This window comes from Drosophila albomicans, chromosome 2R, assembly GCF_009650485.2.
Source record: "Drosophila albomicans strain 15112-1751.03 chromosome 2R, ASM965048v2, whole genome shotgun sequence".
Taxonomy (NCBI): Eukaryota; Metazoa; Arthropoda; class Insecta; order Diptera; family Drosophilidae; genus Drosophila; species Drosophila albomicans.
This window is the reverse complement of record NC_047631.2, coordinates 16,693,866-16,708,272: the sequence shown is the minus strand read 5'-3', so window position 1 is coordinate 16,708,272 and position 14,407 is coordinate 16,693,866. Positions and strand designations below refer to the sequence as shown.

The window sequence follows — 14,407 nt, the reverse complement described above, 5'->3', positions numbered from 1 at the left end:
TATAGCAATTTAATGAGAGTGCAATTTTGTAGCATGACTTTGATATTATATTCCATTTATTACGTCATAAAATTATTAAGGGAGTCGAAGAGTTCACTAGTGTTATGACAAATTATATTAAGATTTACAAATTTTAGCAACTGCCAAAAAACAGTGTCTTGGTTATTAATCAACAGAGGTATTTAAAGCGAAAAGAAACAAAAATAGATAAATTAACTATTAGTTATGAGTCAAAGTGTTTTGCCATTGGCTAACTGGAGCTCACAAAGCGACGGCTTTATTGTTTCACTATTATGCATATTTATCATCGAACTTGGTCAGCTGTTTGTCCACTATTCGGTTTGACTTCCGACTACCGGCATCTCACCTAGACCTAGACCATGAAATGAAACATCGCGATTCCAACAGCGAAGTTCGCGTTACATTGACTTGCGTTGGGTGAGCAGGCCAAAACCGTTAGCAAGCATAGCACAGCACAACGCAGCAAATAGCAAATACATAGCAATGACTGCAATGTCATCCTGACGTCATTGAGCCCAATAGGTTGGCACTTGCAGTCGCATTTGGATGTGGCAGCTGTCGCAGCAGTAGCAGCAGTAGCAATCGCAGCTGTGTCTGGGTCTGCGTCTCCGTCTCCGTCTGGGTCTGGGTCTGTGGCAGTAGCGAGCATGGCCATAATAATCAAGCCAGAGGTCGAGAGCACTTTAAAGAACAATTTGTCAGCGTCGTGTGTTGTGTTAATTTGTCAAAAGAGCTCTATAAAAATGATTCTCTGTAATGGAAGCAGTCCAGCAAACAGCCCTCCACAATAGTCTGGCAGTCAATTTTTGTTGCCACGCTCATTTCAATGGCATAATTAAGATTTTTATTTACATAAAATGACAACCGATTCCGACCTCGTCGATGGTATCGCTGCACGTCCGCCCTGGCAGGGTTTTTGCGCTATTCAGCATTGTCACACGTTGCTGCCTCTTGGCTCGACTCTGCCTTAAAGTCTGGTTTGGATGTTGACTAGTTTTTGTTTATTTGCTAGGCATAGATTTAAATTAAACTATGCCCAGTAAGCTGGATCTATTTAAGACTCCGGGACGTGCCAATTTGCATTCGCTTTACTCATCAATATGCAAATTGGCTCACGCCAAGGGTGTTCACAAAGAATCTGGCTTGGAGACATCAACGTACGATTGAAAAATATGAATGGGCAGCGAAGATTTTAAAATTAGATTTGAGCTAACATTAAGGGAATCGACCGCACTATAAAAATTTCCTGTTTTTTCGCTTGTTTTATTGATTTTTTACTGTGCACAGTGACACCAAGTGATTTGTTATCAAAATTATAAACAACTGTCTGCAGCAATTAATTATCATCAGAGCGGTACTTTTTTCAATCTTAAATAATTGTCATTGCTTTTACTTTTAACACAAAAAAAGAGTGTAATAAATTACAAATTGATACAAGCCCAAGGTGCGCAGTTCAAATACGAGTCAAAATATTTTATGTGAACCTGTTTTTACCCCTTTCGATATACTATTTATATTGGAAAGCAAACCATCAAATTGTGGCGAAATTAGCATAGCATTATATACTTAATAAACATATACAATCCGCAAAACCAAAATCTTGTAAATAATATACTCGAAGAGACTTTGACAAATGTTTAAATAAATGAATTTGTTTTTCATTTGCAAATGTTGCACATCTTCGTAAGAATGTGAAAGCCCAAACTAAGAATGGCCATTAACATTTGAGCAAAACTTTCAAATAGTTCAAAAATGAATAAATATTGATAATACATCTTCAATTTACATCTGTAAATATGACACTCTTGACGGCCTTCGTTAGCCACATTAGCGGAGAGTCGTTAAGTTAAAGTACTTTTTGCATCGTACGACTCTCTCGGCATTTAAAAATAGATCAAAGATTGTAAGTATATAGCGAAGTGATCGCCACTAAATTATAAGTCGTAAAACATATCTCAAATAGGAGTTCAATCATCTGGTTTGGTCGGCTTAAGCAATTTGGCCATTAACATAAAATGCTTTTGATACGAATTTAATTGATACGATATATTGCAATAAAGTTGTGACCTCCTTCCACGTGTGTGTACCAGTACATTGACCCATATATGGCAGACTGCAATCTGTCCAGTGATAACATCATCATCAGCGGGTTGGCAGCCGCAGCAGTAGCAGCAGCCACAGCCACAGCAACATGGGCAACATCAACAACAATAGCAAATAATGCAAAAGTTGAATGCCATTCGGAACTTGCTAAATAAGCCAACACCGAACGCCAAACACCACCACGAAGCGTTTGTTCAGTGGGCCAAGCGAAGCCAAGCCACACTCACACACACACACATCCACACAGAGAAGTAGTCCCACACACACACACATGTAGAGACAAAGCTCAGCTCAGCTCAACTTAAATTTAACGAAACTTCCGCTGTTCTGTGTGGATGTTTGAAATGTTCGTTAAGTTTTTTAAGCAGCCTAGCGAATCTACAACTATTGCGAGACTTGGCATGTGTGTGAGTGAGTATCGCTGTGTGTGTGTGTGTGTGTGGAGGGGTACGTACTAGTTGCAAAGCAACCTCTGCGTCGGCGTCGCTGCCGCTGTCGCAGTGTCTGCTAAAAACTTACTTTATCTTGTGATTGCTGAGAAGTTTTAGATTCAGTTGAGCATAAACATTTCTACGGTGCGGTGGTTGATTTCTGGTGGCTAAAACAATCAGATGCGTTAAGCGGAGTGCTTCTAAAAAAAAACTCAAACCAGATCTATTCTAATATATAATATATATATATATATTTATATATATAATATAAACAACAAACGAAAAAAAATAAATTGTGAATCTTGAGAGTGAATAGAAATTGTGCTCAGACTTTGAGCTTAAACTCGATCCAACACAACAAACTTAACGAAACAGCATGACGTATCCTGTTAGCAGCTAAAACCACCTACATACCGATTATACCGATTAATCGAGCCCCATTTGCATACATAGGAATAACAAATCGAACATAAATCAAAACTGCAACTGCAACAGCAGCAAATCACCTCGACTATTAATCAATTACGATAAGCAAAAATGAATTATTACAACAGCAGCACACGGTTCGACATGGTCGTGGAGATCGCCAACATTGCGCTCGATGAGTTCAAGACCCACCATATAACGCGCAACTATACGGGTCTGGTGCAGCGCTACTATCAGCTCGTCGAGGAGGATTACGGCGGTAGGTCTACATATAAAATGCAAAATGCAAATGCAGTTTATAGGTCCCCAACAACCATAGCCAAAGTGGGCTAATAAAATGAGAATAAAAAGCCCCCTTTAAGACCCATTTGTGTGTACAACTTGTTCAGTTTTTTAAGGCCTGATGTCATTGTCAGTCATAGCCGTGTCTGCCCTCTCTGCGTCTGCATCTGCGTCTACGTCTACGTCAAATAAATTTAATAATCCGGGAAGTTAAACTAAACTACACCATAACATATAACATATACTACGGGTCCCATCTGCAAAGTGCTCGTTGAGCAGTTTACGTTGTAAACATATCATATTATAATGGCATAAAATATGATGAATTGCCATTTTTTTTTCGTGTGTACGCCAACAAAACCATAACAAAACAAACTGCCAACAAAAATTGGCAAAGTAAAAATAACAACAACAAAAAATTACTATAGGCTAATGCGAATATACAAAAAATAAAAATGAAAACGAAAACGAAATGAAAATGAAAATAAAATAAAGCAAAAAAGAGAAGAAAAAAAAACTTCTAGGACAATTAAAAAAGGTTTCTTTATCTACTTAAGTGCGACCTTGGCAATGCCAATTGTATTTTTGACAATTATTAACGTAATTAAAATGTATTTACATAGTTCATCTTAGACATTTTATGACGAGACGTCGACCGTCGTCATTTGTAGCTCGTTGCCGTGTGCAGCTGAGCATGTACAGTACGCACACACACACATACGCATCGAATGTGTATGAACAATAGCAATAACATTGCTGAAGATGATGCATATGCCATGTACTCGAACTCTTTTTTTTTCTTACTTCGTTTCGTTTTCGCTTCAAACGTGTTTACAGCGCATACCACACAGACACAGACACAGACACACACACATAGTTTTTGTATATAGGCAGCACATTGACATTCTTGACTGCCGCGCGCGGGTGAAAAGGTCAATGGAAGGTAGCAGCAATTAAAAGCAATGCAAAATAATGTACATAAGTGCTACTACCTGACAACGCGAACCATGCAAAACGCTGAAACGCTGCAAATGAAATAACAAAATATCCAAATACGCTTGACGTTCCAAGTCCATAACATGCTCGTAAATAAAAGCAAAACAAAAGACTCGGAGCACAAACTTGACTCAATAAAATACGCATTGTATTTCAACGATCCCACCCAAGCATATCCGATTTTTGTCATTTTGGCAAAGTTTTAATCAAAAGACCTTATGCAGATACTTTTTCAGTTTGCAAATGCGAATATATTCCATTCAGTTGGGTGATCTAGTTCGACATTTAACAGATGAGAACAAAGCTCAGCCACAATTATTACTTACGACGCCAATTTGAAGTAATTCAACGTGTTATTCTTGATAGCTCAATATTCATTCACTAAATGGACCACATGAACAATGCATCCTATAATTATTGTATTAAAACGTTTAGGGAGTTGCTTTGCAATTAATTTTAATTAGCATGGAAAAGTTTTGCAACACAAATGGAAATTGTACAGCTACAAATATTTGCTTTGAAATGGAAAACAACGGAATTAAGTTAGACAAATCAATAAGGAATTTTCGAAATGGGGTTTACTCTCGTTATTTATTCAGAATACGCACTTGTGACGACATTGGCAACCTGTTGATAGGCGTAAACAAATTCATTTATGTCTTTAGTTATTACACTCAGTAGTAGTTGCATTTAAGTGGAATAATTTGCAACTAGTAAATCCGGTTTGCATTAACCGATTATTGTTGTTGCGGTTTGACTAAACCCTAAGCACATTCAGCGACTAAACAAGATAATTGTCTATGTAAGTTACTTGGCAATACTCGTGGTCCAAAACGGCGTCTAAACAAAACAAATAAACAATCATACAATCGTACCGGCAAATTGTTTTCGTTTTTTCGCTATTTGCACGATTTCATTCATTCAATTCGTGTAAATTGGCATTTAGATTAACTCGCTGGATAAATCAACATTCAACTGCATTTAATTAAATGCCATTGACTCAGATAATCCACAAAGAATTCGCAAGGTGTCAATTTATGGTAATTCATATCAATTTTCTTTTTATTCATAGACCCCCGTGCCAAGCGCTTTCCTTTGATGGAGCATCCGCTGTTCACATTCGGTCTGGTTGCCATTTATCTCTCCTGGGTGCTGGTGCTGGGTCCGTTGTTCATGAGAGATCGGAAACCTTTTCAGCTGCGCCGCACCCTCGTCATCTACAACGCCTTCCAGGTCCTGCTCAGCGGTTATATGTTCTACGAGGTGAGTTATCTACACATCAAGAAAAAAAAAGCAAGAAAAATGACATGCGAATTTGATATCTTAATCTTTGATTGTTCTTTTATGATTGCAGCACTTAATGGCGGGCTGGCTCAACTATTATAATCTGAAATGCCAACCGGTTGACTATTCAGATGGTCCCATGTCTAAACGCGTAAGTCCTACAACGCCCAATACTTTCTAAGCTCAAGGCTGATTGGAATTCGCTCATAAATATTTCAAGTTTTTGCTAATCATCAATTTGACTATTTCTCTTTATTTTTATATTTTTTTTTGTGTGTGTGATTTTAATATCAATTCACAAAAGTTTAACTTGTCTCACAAGTTCGTTGGCTTTGCCCACTTTAAAGAGTTGAGTCATCGTCTAGGCGAATTCAAGTTCAGTCACTTCTTAAAGTCTCAAAGTTCATTTCACAAATAATATCCATACTTAATTATGGTCTAGCGTTTAATTCATGCTAAAAGGGCAATTGAAAGTGCGTTTTGTTTTTACACGGTTCTTGTTGATCTTCTAGCAATTTGTTACGCCTGTTAATTCCATTGTGTTTGCCTTCGAACAAAAAGAAACTCTCAGCAATTCAATTTGTCTGCTCACTTAAAAAACGGAAAGGAAAGCAATTAAATATACGTATATTATGATATATTTAAGCATTCGACATTTAGAGTTAAACACATAATTTGAAGTCAATTTTTGACGCGCTTTATATCTATATTTTGTTAACTCTACGGTTAAAAGATCGTAAAAGTCATAACCAAAGTGCAATAGCAGACCCAAAAACACCGAAAAAAAAAAACAGTACACAATGCACTGAGTCAAGGTTGTTGTTTATTGTTGAGCAGTCAAATTAACAACATTTACAATACTCGCTCGCACTTACAATCAAACAAACATTTTGTCGGTCATTTCGTATTATTTGAGATGCAGAGATCACAACTTTGCGGCCCTCGTCCAAATTCCATGTAAAACTATCAAAACAAGCGCGGCGTTTGCACAACAAACAGCGAGCACGTCATGCCCCAAAAGCATAATCCTCTCAACACTCTCGATACCCATCGATGAGTTTCACATCCGTCCCGAGTGTGTGTTCAACCTGACCAATAAGCCCAGCGACAAGCCAAGTCAAGTCAATAAACCAAGCAAGCCAACGAAGGTCAGTCACTAATTTGGCATCATGAAACCAGCATATTTTCATGCCGCATGGCGACAAACTCTTTGGCGACGACTCTTTGACACCTTCGTGTGGATTGTTTACATTGCGCATACGCAGCGTGGCCAGCACGAAAGTTGCCAACACAGCGAGAAGCGACAAGCGACGTCGCAACGTTGAAATTCTTGCCGTACTATAATTCAATCTCCAAAATTGTTGCCAATGTCATGAGTATCTGAATTTTGCGGGGCGCATCATTCGTTGCGGTCTAAGAACCGCAAGACAAAATGACCTTAGATTTAACAACCAAATGGTTGCATTAACATCCGGTTATTACCATTGAAAATTGAATTAATTAAATTATACATTTTGCAAGAAATGATTCTGAACAAATTGAATTTGAATTATTTAGTTATTTTAAACACAATTTTATTGCTTGTTTATTAAAAGCAAATTCGATTAATTGAATGCACATTCCTCAATAAATTTGGCAATAATCACTTAACTGTTTAATTGTCGATTTTGCAAGAATTTTGGCATAGAACAAATCAAATTCAATTTGGTATTGCCTTTTTCATTTGAATTGAATTGTGCTAAACTCGTTTAGGTGTCGCTTACATCTGGTTATTAACTTGTGAATTTATTCAGAATAAATTGCCAATTCATTGTTTATTTCGTATAGAATAAAACAAATTTATTATATTTTGACTTCTACATTTATTTTGATAATGTTTCAAACCCGTTTACTTCTCGCTTACAACTGATATCTGGTTATGGAATAAATTACGTTTGCCCCAAAATTATTGACATAGAACAAATTTAATTAAATTACATATTTATTAAACTACATATTCTTCTCCACTCTTTCTCTCTTAAGATGCTGAACTTGTGCTACATTTACTATCTGTCCAAGCTGACTGAGTTCGCAGACACAACGTTCTTTGTGCTGCGCAAGAAGTCATCGCAGATCACGTGGCTGCATGTCTATCATCACTCGGTGACGCCCTTGGAGACCTGGGTGTTGGTCAAGTTTTTGGCAGGTGAGTAGCCAACATTGGAAGCATAACCCGCGGCAAAGATCTTAGTCTCGTTGTTGCAGGCGGCAATGCGACATTCCCCAATCTGTTGAACAACTTCGTGCACGTTTGCATGTACTTCTATTACATGATGTCGGCCATGGGTCCCGAGTATGCCAAGTTCCTGTGGTGGAAGAAATACATGACAGAGCTGCAAATAGTAAGTGTGGACAGTTATACATTATTATTATCGAATCAGTTCCAGCATAGTTTCCAAATGAATGTAGTGTAGTGTCTATGTAGAAACATTGATAGTTGCTATATAGAAATAGAAACTCGTTTAGAAGTTTTTGAGATTTGTGTTGAATTGGCATAGCCGAAATATTTTTGTCGCCGAATCGCACACAAACCAGTTAGACCTGACCTGAGGCCTAGCCTAGCCTGGCATCAGTGTCTAAGTCTGAGTCTGAGTCTGAGTCTCAGTCTAAGCCTGAGCCTGCGCCTGTAGCTGTGTCTGTCTGTGTCCACTGCATAATAAAATGGTATATTATACATGTTAGACAAATGCTATTGCCAACAGACAACAACAAATAATAAAACTGCAGCCGCAAAGCCAGAAAATTGTTACTTAACGCTTCTAACTGTGTCTCTGCAACTGGCCAAAGCAAATGACACAGACGCGCGCACTCGATCGCAGTCAACGATTTTTTGACTGCAAGTGGAAGTGGTTTTGCACGATGTGTTTGGCTAAAAGACACACACTCACACACACACAAACACACACGCTTACAGTTAGTCAACCAGTTAGTCAAAGGCCAAGTTGGATTGCAAAATCTGAATTTGTTGTAATCATCACAGAGCTAACTGTTCGAACGGAGTTCATTGCGCCGCCAAAGACGCTGTGCTGTCACTTTCGTTAATCGAACGCCCCAAAAAAACAATAAAAAAAGACAGAATACAAAATCAAAGTGAATTATACGACCTGCTTATTAACTACTGGTAGACAACTATTTGCTAAAAGCGAGTGTACATATCGATCTAAGTAGATCTATGTTGACCAGTCAAGTGAGTTTTGTTTTTTGTTTTCTGTTTTCTGCTCATTGCATTTACTTTCAGCTATAGTTTTAGATTTCAATTTTGGTCGAGCAGTCTTTCCGTTTTTCTTGGCATTTTGCGCCACTCGACTGATTTTGCAGGTAGTCTTCTAATGTGGATGTGTGTAATTGAAAGACCAATTCCAATACATAGATACTTACATACATACAGTCGCATGACATTCATCGGTGAATAAGTTTCATTGCAATTTGTGTGTTTCGAAATTCTTGAAACGCATAAAACTTGCCAAGTTTAGTTAGTTCTGCTACTGCTTCTCTTGTTATTGCTGCTGTTGTCAGTGTTGTCGATGTGGTTGCTGATGTTGTTGTTGCTGTTGCTGTTGCTGTTGCCGATGTTGTTGCTAATGTTGTTGCTGTGCTGGCCTGCTTCTACTATAAGTAAGTAGCATGCATGTGTGAGTCTGCTTTGCCTTGAGGGGCACTCAACTCCACAGTTGACTTGTCAAACGTTCGGCAAAAGCACACATTATACAAGCTCTGATCGTCGTCTATATACAAACATACATACATACATATATGCTACGATATATACACGATTTGTGCCGCATGCCCCATGACGTTGTTTTTTTTTCGAAGCTACGTTGACATTTTTAATGACACTGCACACGGCAATCAAATGCTAAGTGGATAAACATCTAAACATGGGCGCATCTTGCATCTAATTTAGCTGCCACTGCAACTGCAACTGCGGCAAGTCTCTGGATTGCTGGTGCAACAACAGCAATGTAAACATGCTCCAATTAGCCAAGAGAGACGAACAAGTTTAAGTTCCCATTAGGCAACCGCCAATCGACACCGCAACACACACAGCAATTGTTGTGTTGCACTGGTCACTGTCGCTGCCACCAGCTTGTTGCTTGCTTGTTGCAACATCCTTGCTTGCGCTTGCGCTTAGGCCGGTGCGCCAATTCCACCAAATTGCCACACTTTAGCGCGCCGATCCGACCAGTTTCGATTACATTATCTTTGGCCTGGCATTCGCCGCCACTTGTTGCTGCTTTTGCTACTCGCTTTGCTGTTCCGTTTTGCGGCAATGAATGTTGCTCGTTGAGTTACGCTGAGCGTTCACTTTTATGCGCCGCCGCAACTTTGCCGAACTTGCCACACCGTGAGTGTCTATGTCGACGACTGCCAAGTTAGCCAAGCCAATCCAAGTCAGCCAGCAGGCAAGCAGGCAAACAGTCAAACAGTCAACCAACCAGATAGTCCAACACACAACTACTACTCAGGCGTATCTGTGAGCCAAATCCAGCTTGGCAGTGCAAGTATTTGTCTAAGAGTAAAAGTCAACTCAACCCGGCAATCTGCCACTTTCAGTTGCCACCAGACTCTGGGTCCACACGTTTTAGTTCATATTGCAAGTGCAACAGCAGCTTTGTTTTTATTTTCGTCGCCGGCTTCACAGATTGTGCAACAGTTGCTGCAGATGGCGTCTATCCAGCAGCTGGCACAGTGGTAAGAATAGTTGACACTAATTGTCACTAGTTCAGCGCTGTTTTATAGTCAGTTTTTTTAACTATAATTTCCTGAGGAAGGTAGTTTTTTTATAAGAATTAATCGCATTCGAAACTAGATTAATTGGGGGCTTTTCCATTCAGATTCTGAGCATACGAAACTACCTAAAAAATAACTTCCCGAAACACAAGTTCTCTATAACCTGTTTCATTGAAAGAGCTTTGCTTGTTTGTCTTCTGACTTATTTATAAGAATTTATCAAAAATCAAATTCAACTGTTTCAATTTACTGTCACGTCATGAGCAGCAAGAGCGGAAGTAAAGTTGATAGACTTAACAGATTCTTCTTATTATATTTCAAAGAATGACTATTAACTTTCGGTTTTCAAAAAAAATAGCTGGCTATTGAAATTGTAATTTGCTTATCAATAAATCTTCATTTAACGAGTCACTTTCCAATTAATAATAATAATAATAATCGAGTGTTTTCGGATTCTGTGACGTTATCAACTACCGGTTTGCTATGAAAAGATTGAATTGTCAATACAATCGCTATATTTAGTTAAAAATTAAATATGTTCTGTGTATTAGAAATTTAAACAGAAATTTACTCAATTGTTAAAGCTTTGTTGTTTTGTTAGAATTATCTACAGATAAAACATTATGTTAAAAATAAAATGCTTCATAATTATTTTCATTCTTTCTTCATTTACATAAACTTAAAGCTAAAGTTTTCTAGAAGAGTTGAGCCCAATGTTAAGAGGGGCTTTAATGCTGTGGTATTTTCATGTCATAGTCCACTATTTCAATCACATGAGCAACCCCTTGATGCACTTGTGCATACACACACCCACACACACTTACACTTCAAATGCTCTTGAGTGTATGCAAGTGTGAGTGTGTGTAATGAAGCGTGTAATCGGCTCTCAGCGCTTAAGCAAAAGTTGGCCAAAAACGAACTGACTAAATTTTATTCGTCCAGCCAAATGCAGCCCACTGTCTAAGCAGGTTGTGTGTGTGAAGCTTGTTATTGTTGCTGTTGTTGGCTTTGCTGCATTTTGCGCTGCAGTGTTAATGGCAATTGCAGCGCATGGTTGACCAACATGTTGCTCGTTTTTTGTAGGTCACAAAAGAAGCGGCGCACAACAATGAAAAACCACTGCAAAAAAATACATAAAATAGTAAAACATAAAACATGAAAAACCAAAAAGCGTAAAAGAGCGAAAATCAGCAGAACAAATAAGTGGGCGGTAGCCGTGCGAGATATGGGCGTGTGTGTGTTGCATTATTAGATTCGATACGGTTGTCTCCTACAACGGCTGCTGTGCTGACTGATTGCAAATTAAATTATTAAAATACAATAAAATGAAAATTGGTTACTATCAATCGATCGATAACAATCTTAATTATAGGTTCTATAATAGGCACACTTAAGGGGGCGGGTGCCAAAAAGGTCAATGGAAGTCGCAATCAAAAGACTTAAGCAGCGAACTTGTTAATGCAAAACAAGAGGCAGCAAATTCAATCAGTCAGCTCAGTCAGACGTCAGCCAACATGATTGGCAGGCTAAGCAGACAGACAGACAGACAAAAGCAGTCGAAGCTGACAAACAAGTCAAAGTCATGTCAGAGCCAAAGCTAGACTGAGAGGCAGCAGATTATTATTGGGGTCTCGCTCTATAGCTATATTTACTTAGCATAACTGTTATTACCACAAATTGCAAGATCTATACTCACTAAGTGATGTGTGCTTTTTAATGTGTAAATGTGTATGTTGTTTGTAAACGCTTTTTGATTACCTTAAAACGCTCAAGGGTGATCACACAGCCCATAGGAGTTGAATTTGCCATTTGTTGCCGTGTAATTAGAATCACAGCCAAAGTGGCCACACCTCATGGCTTGTAAATCAACACGGGTTGTCGTTTCAATTTCATTTTTAGTTCCTTCCGTTTTGTTTATGTAATGTATAATTTATCCCGTGCCTTGATTTAATTTCAGTTCTAAGCAATTTCTCAGAATTCAAAACTGAAACTGATTCCCAGCGATTATCAGCATTCTATTCTATTTGCCAGCTCCTCATGACGTCTATATAATTATAGTCTATAAACTATTATAAAGTGCTTACAATGTATAAACTTGCTCACAATAGCTGTTTCAAATGCTGGCCCCATATATATTATAAGTAGTACTTTAGTTAACCATCAACCTTTGTGTCCTCAACCTGCACTCGATTAATTGCATTTTTTCTACTCTCTTTAATAGGCGCAATTTGTGCTTTGCATTGTGCACACGGTGCGAGCGCTATTCAGCAATCAGTGCCAGTTCTCCAAGTTCATCTCGGCGCTACTGCTGCTGAATGCATCCATCTTTTTCTGCCTCTTCATGAACTTTTACATGCAGAGCTACAAGAAGTCCAAGGCGAAGCAGTTGACTTCGGAAGCAGCAGCGTCGACGGCGGCGGCGGCATTAAAGGCCGATAGCAACAATAACAATGAAGCCAAAGCATTGCAACAGGATCATCATCAGGACTCGCCAATGAAACTGAAGGCGCATTGAATGCGATACTCGGAAATTCTTCCAAGGAACACAGAGAAGCTGACGTGCAAAGAATTTGTAAAAAGAATACGTACGATTGAAAATTGGTGTTGGTTAAAAGCAGGCAGCTGAAAGTTTTGTGGAAGTAGTTTGGTACAAAGGTTTTACTTTAGTTAAATGGGGAGCCATACATGGTTAGCTAGAACTGCAAAAGGCAACAAACAATGAACATAATACACAAATAGTAGAAGCACAACATAGGAAACCCATGCTTTTGCCTAATAATGTATTGAATACTATTTTTTTTTTATTCAATTTGCTGCCAGGGGGTATAAATATATATTTTATAATTTTTTCTTTAGCTTTTGACCATATTGAAAGTTTGCTTGATTGCTTGTCATTTTAAATATAATGTTGCGTAATTAACCATGCAAGAACTGGGTCAATTTTAACGATCTGCTTAAGTCTATATATTATAAGTCATTTAAGTTTAGAACCTCCAAAAAAGAACAAAAATGCGCGTTATACATATTTAATTTGCTCAGTTGGCAAAATTATAGATCTTAAGTGTTAAGTGTAATGTGTATAGAAGAGTTTTGTAAATAGATTTTCGTATGTGTTAAATGTTAAATATTTGTAGCCACTAAGCATAGCCTAAGCCAACTAGTCTTAGTTACAAAATGCGAGCGAACAAACAGATCAATAATAAAAGTTAAGACAAATACTATAAAAAGAATAACAGCGCACCTTCATTGATTGCTTAAATAATTGTGGCACATTTCAAATAGTTGGCTAACTAAACCAACCACTCAGACGAATGGAACCTGCTTCAAACTGGAGTCCACCAAGTACTTTTAAAAAAATACGATATGGCAACTCAGCTGGAGAGCATATTTTCAGTTTAAAAGAATTAGTGTGAAACTTAGCTAAACGCTGGTGTTTGTCCATGGTGAATTATTAGCGCAACCAACTTCAAGCCAGTCGTAGCTTCTTGATTGCTTACAGAAAGCAACAGGTGGCGCCACCGCATAGCTACTATATAATGCCGATAGAATTTTTGAATGCATCTCATTTTCGGAAACGATAGATGGCGCAATAGTCACGTCAAGTTGATTAGTGCCTAAAACAGCCGCTATTACTTGCTTTGTTATCGAAACACCTGATGGCGCTATACACAATTGCTAAATGTCTTAAATTTCTTCTAGATGGCGATACATATAATTGGGTCTTGTAACATGTCACTAGGTGGCGCATATAGAAAGTTCTAATTTTTACCGCATCAAAACGTTTGAAATAAAATAAAAATATTATGGTTTTTGAAATAGTTTTTTTATGCAAAACATTTTAAATGTAATAAACAACAACAAAGTTTAATAATATTTTTTTAAGTTTATTTGCTTTATTTATAGTGGGCATTTTAGATGTGCAAATCTTCTTTTTGTGTTTTTGTCATTCAAACGCTTTCGCTATGTTAAATTTACATTCTGTAACTTACACATAACAGGTTTCTTTTCCAGACTGTTTTTATACTCTGCATACGGTTGTAAAGGCTAAATACACCAATACATATGAGGGAGATAATATAATTACCCCAATTAGT

At 38.0% G+C, this 14,407-nt stretch overlaps 1 protein-coding gene across 1 annotated transcript; it reads left to right on the top strand.

Moving 5' to 3' along the window:
- The first annotated feature begins 2,700 nt into the window (after positions 1–2,700).
- LOC117575579 (elongation of very long chain fatty acids protein 7) lies at positions 2,701–13,548 on the top strand. The gene is made up of 6 exons (XM_034259845.2): positions 2,701–3,240; positions 5,332–5,522; positions 5,614–5,694; positions 7,566–7,728; positions 7,788–7,924; positions 12,535–13,548. Exons 1-6 carry the CDS (start codon positions 3,093–3,095, stop codon positions 12,826–12,828), a joined length of 1,014 nt encoding a protein of 337 aa, XP_034115736.1. The 5' UTR covers positions 2,701–3,092; the 3' UTR covers positions 12,829–13,548.
- Positions 13,549–14,407: the final 859 nt, after the last annotated feature.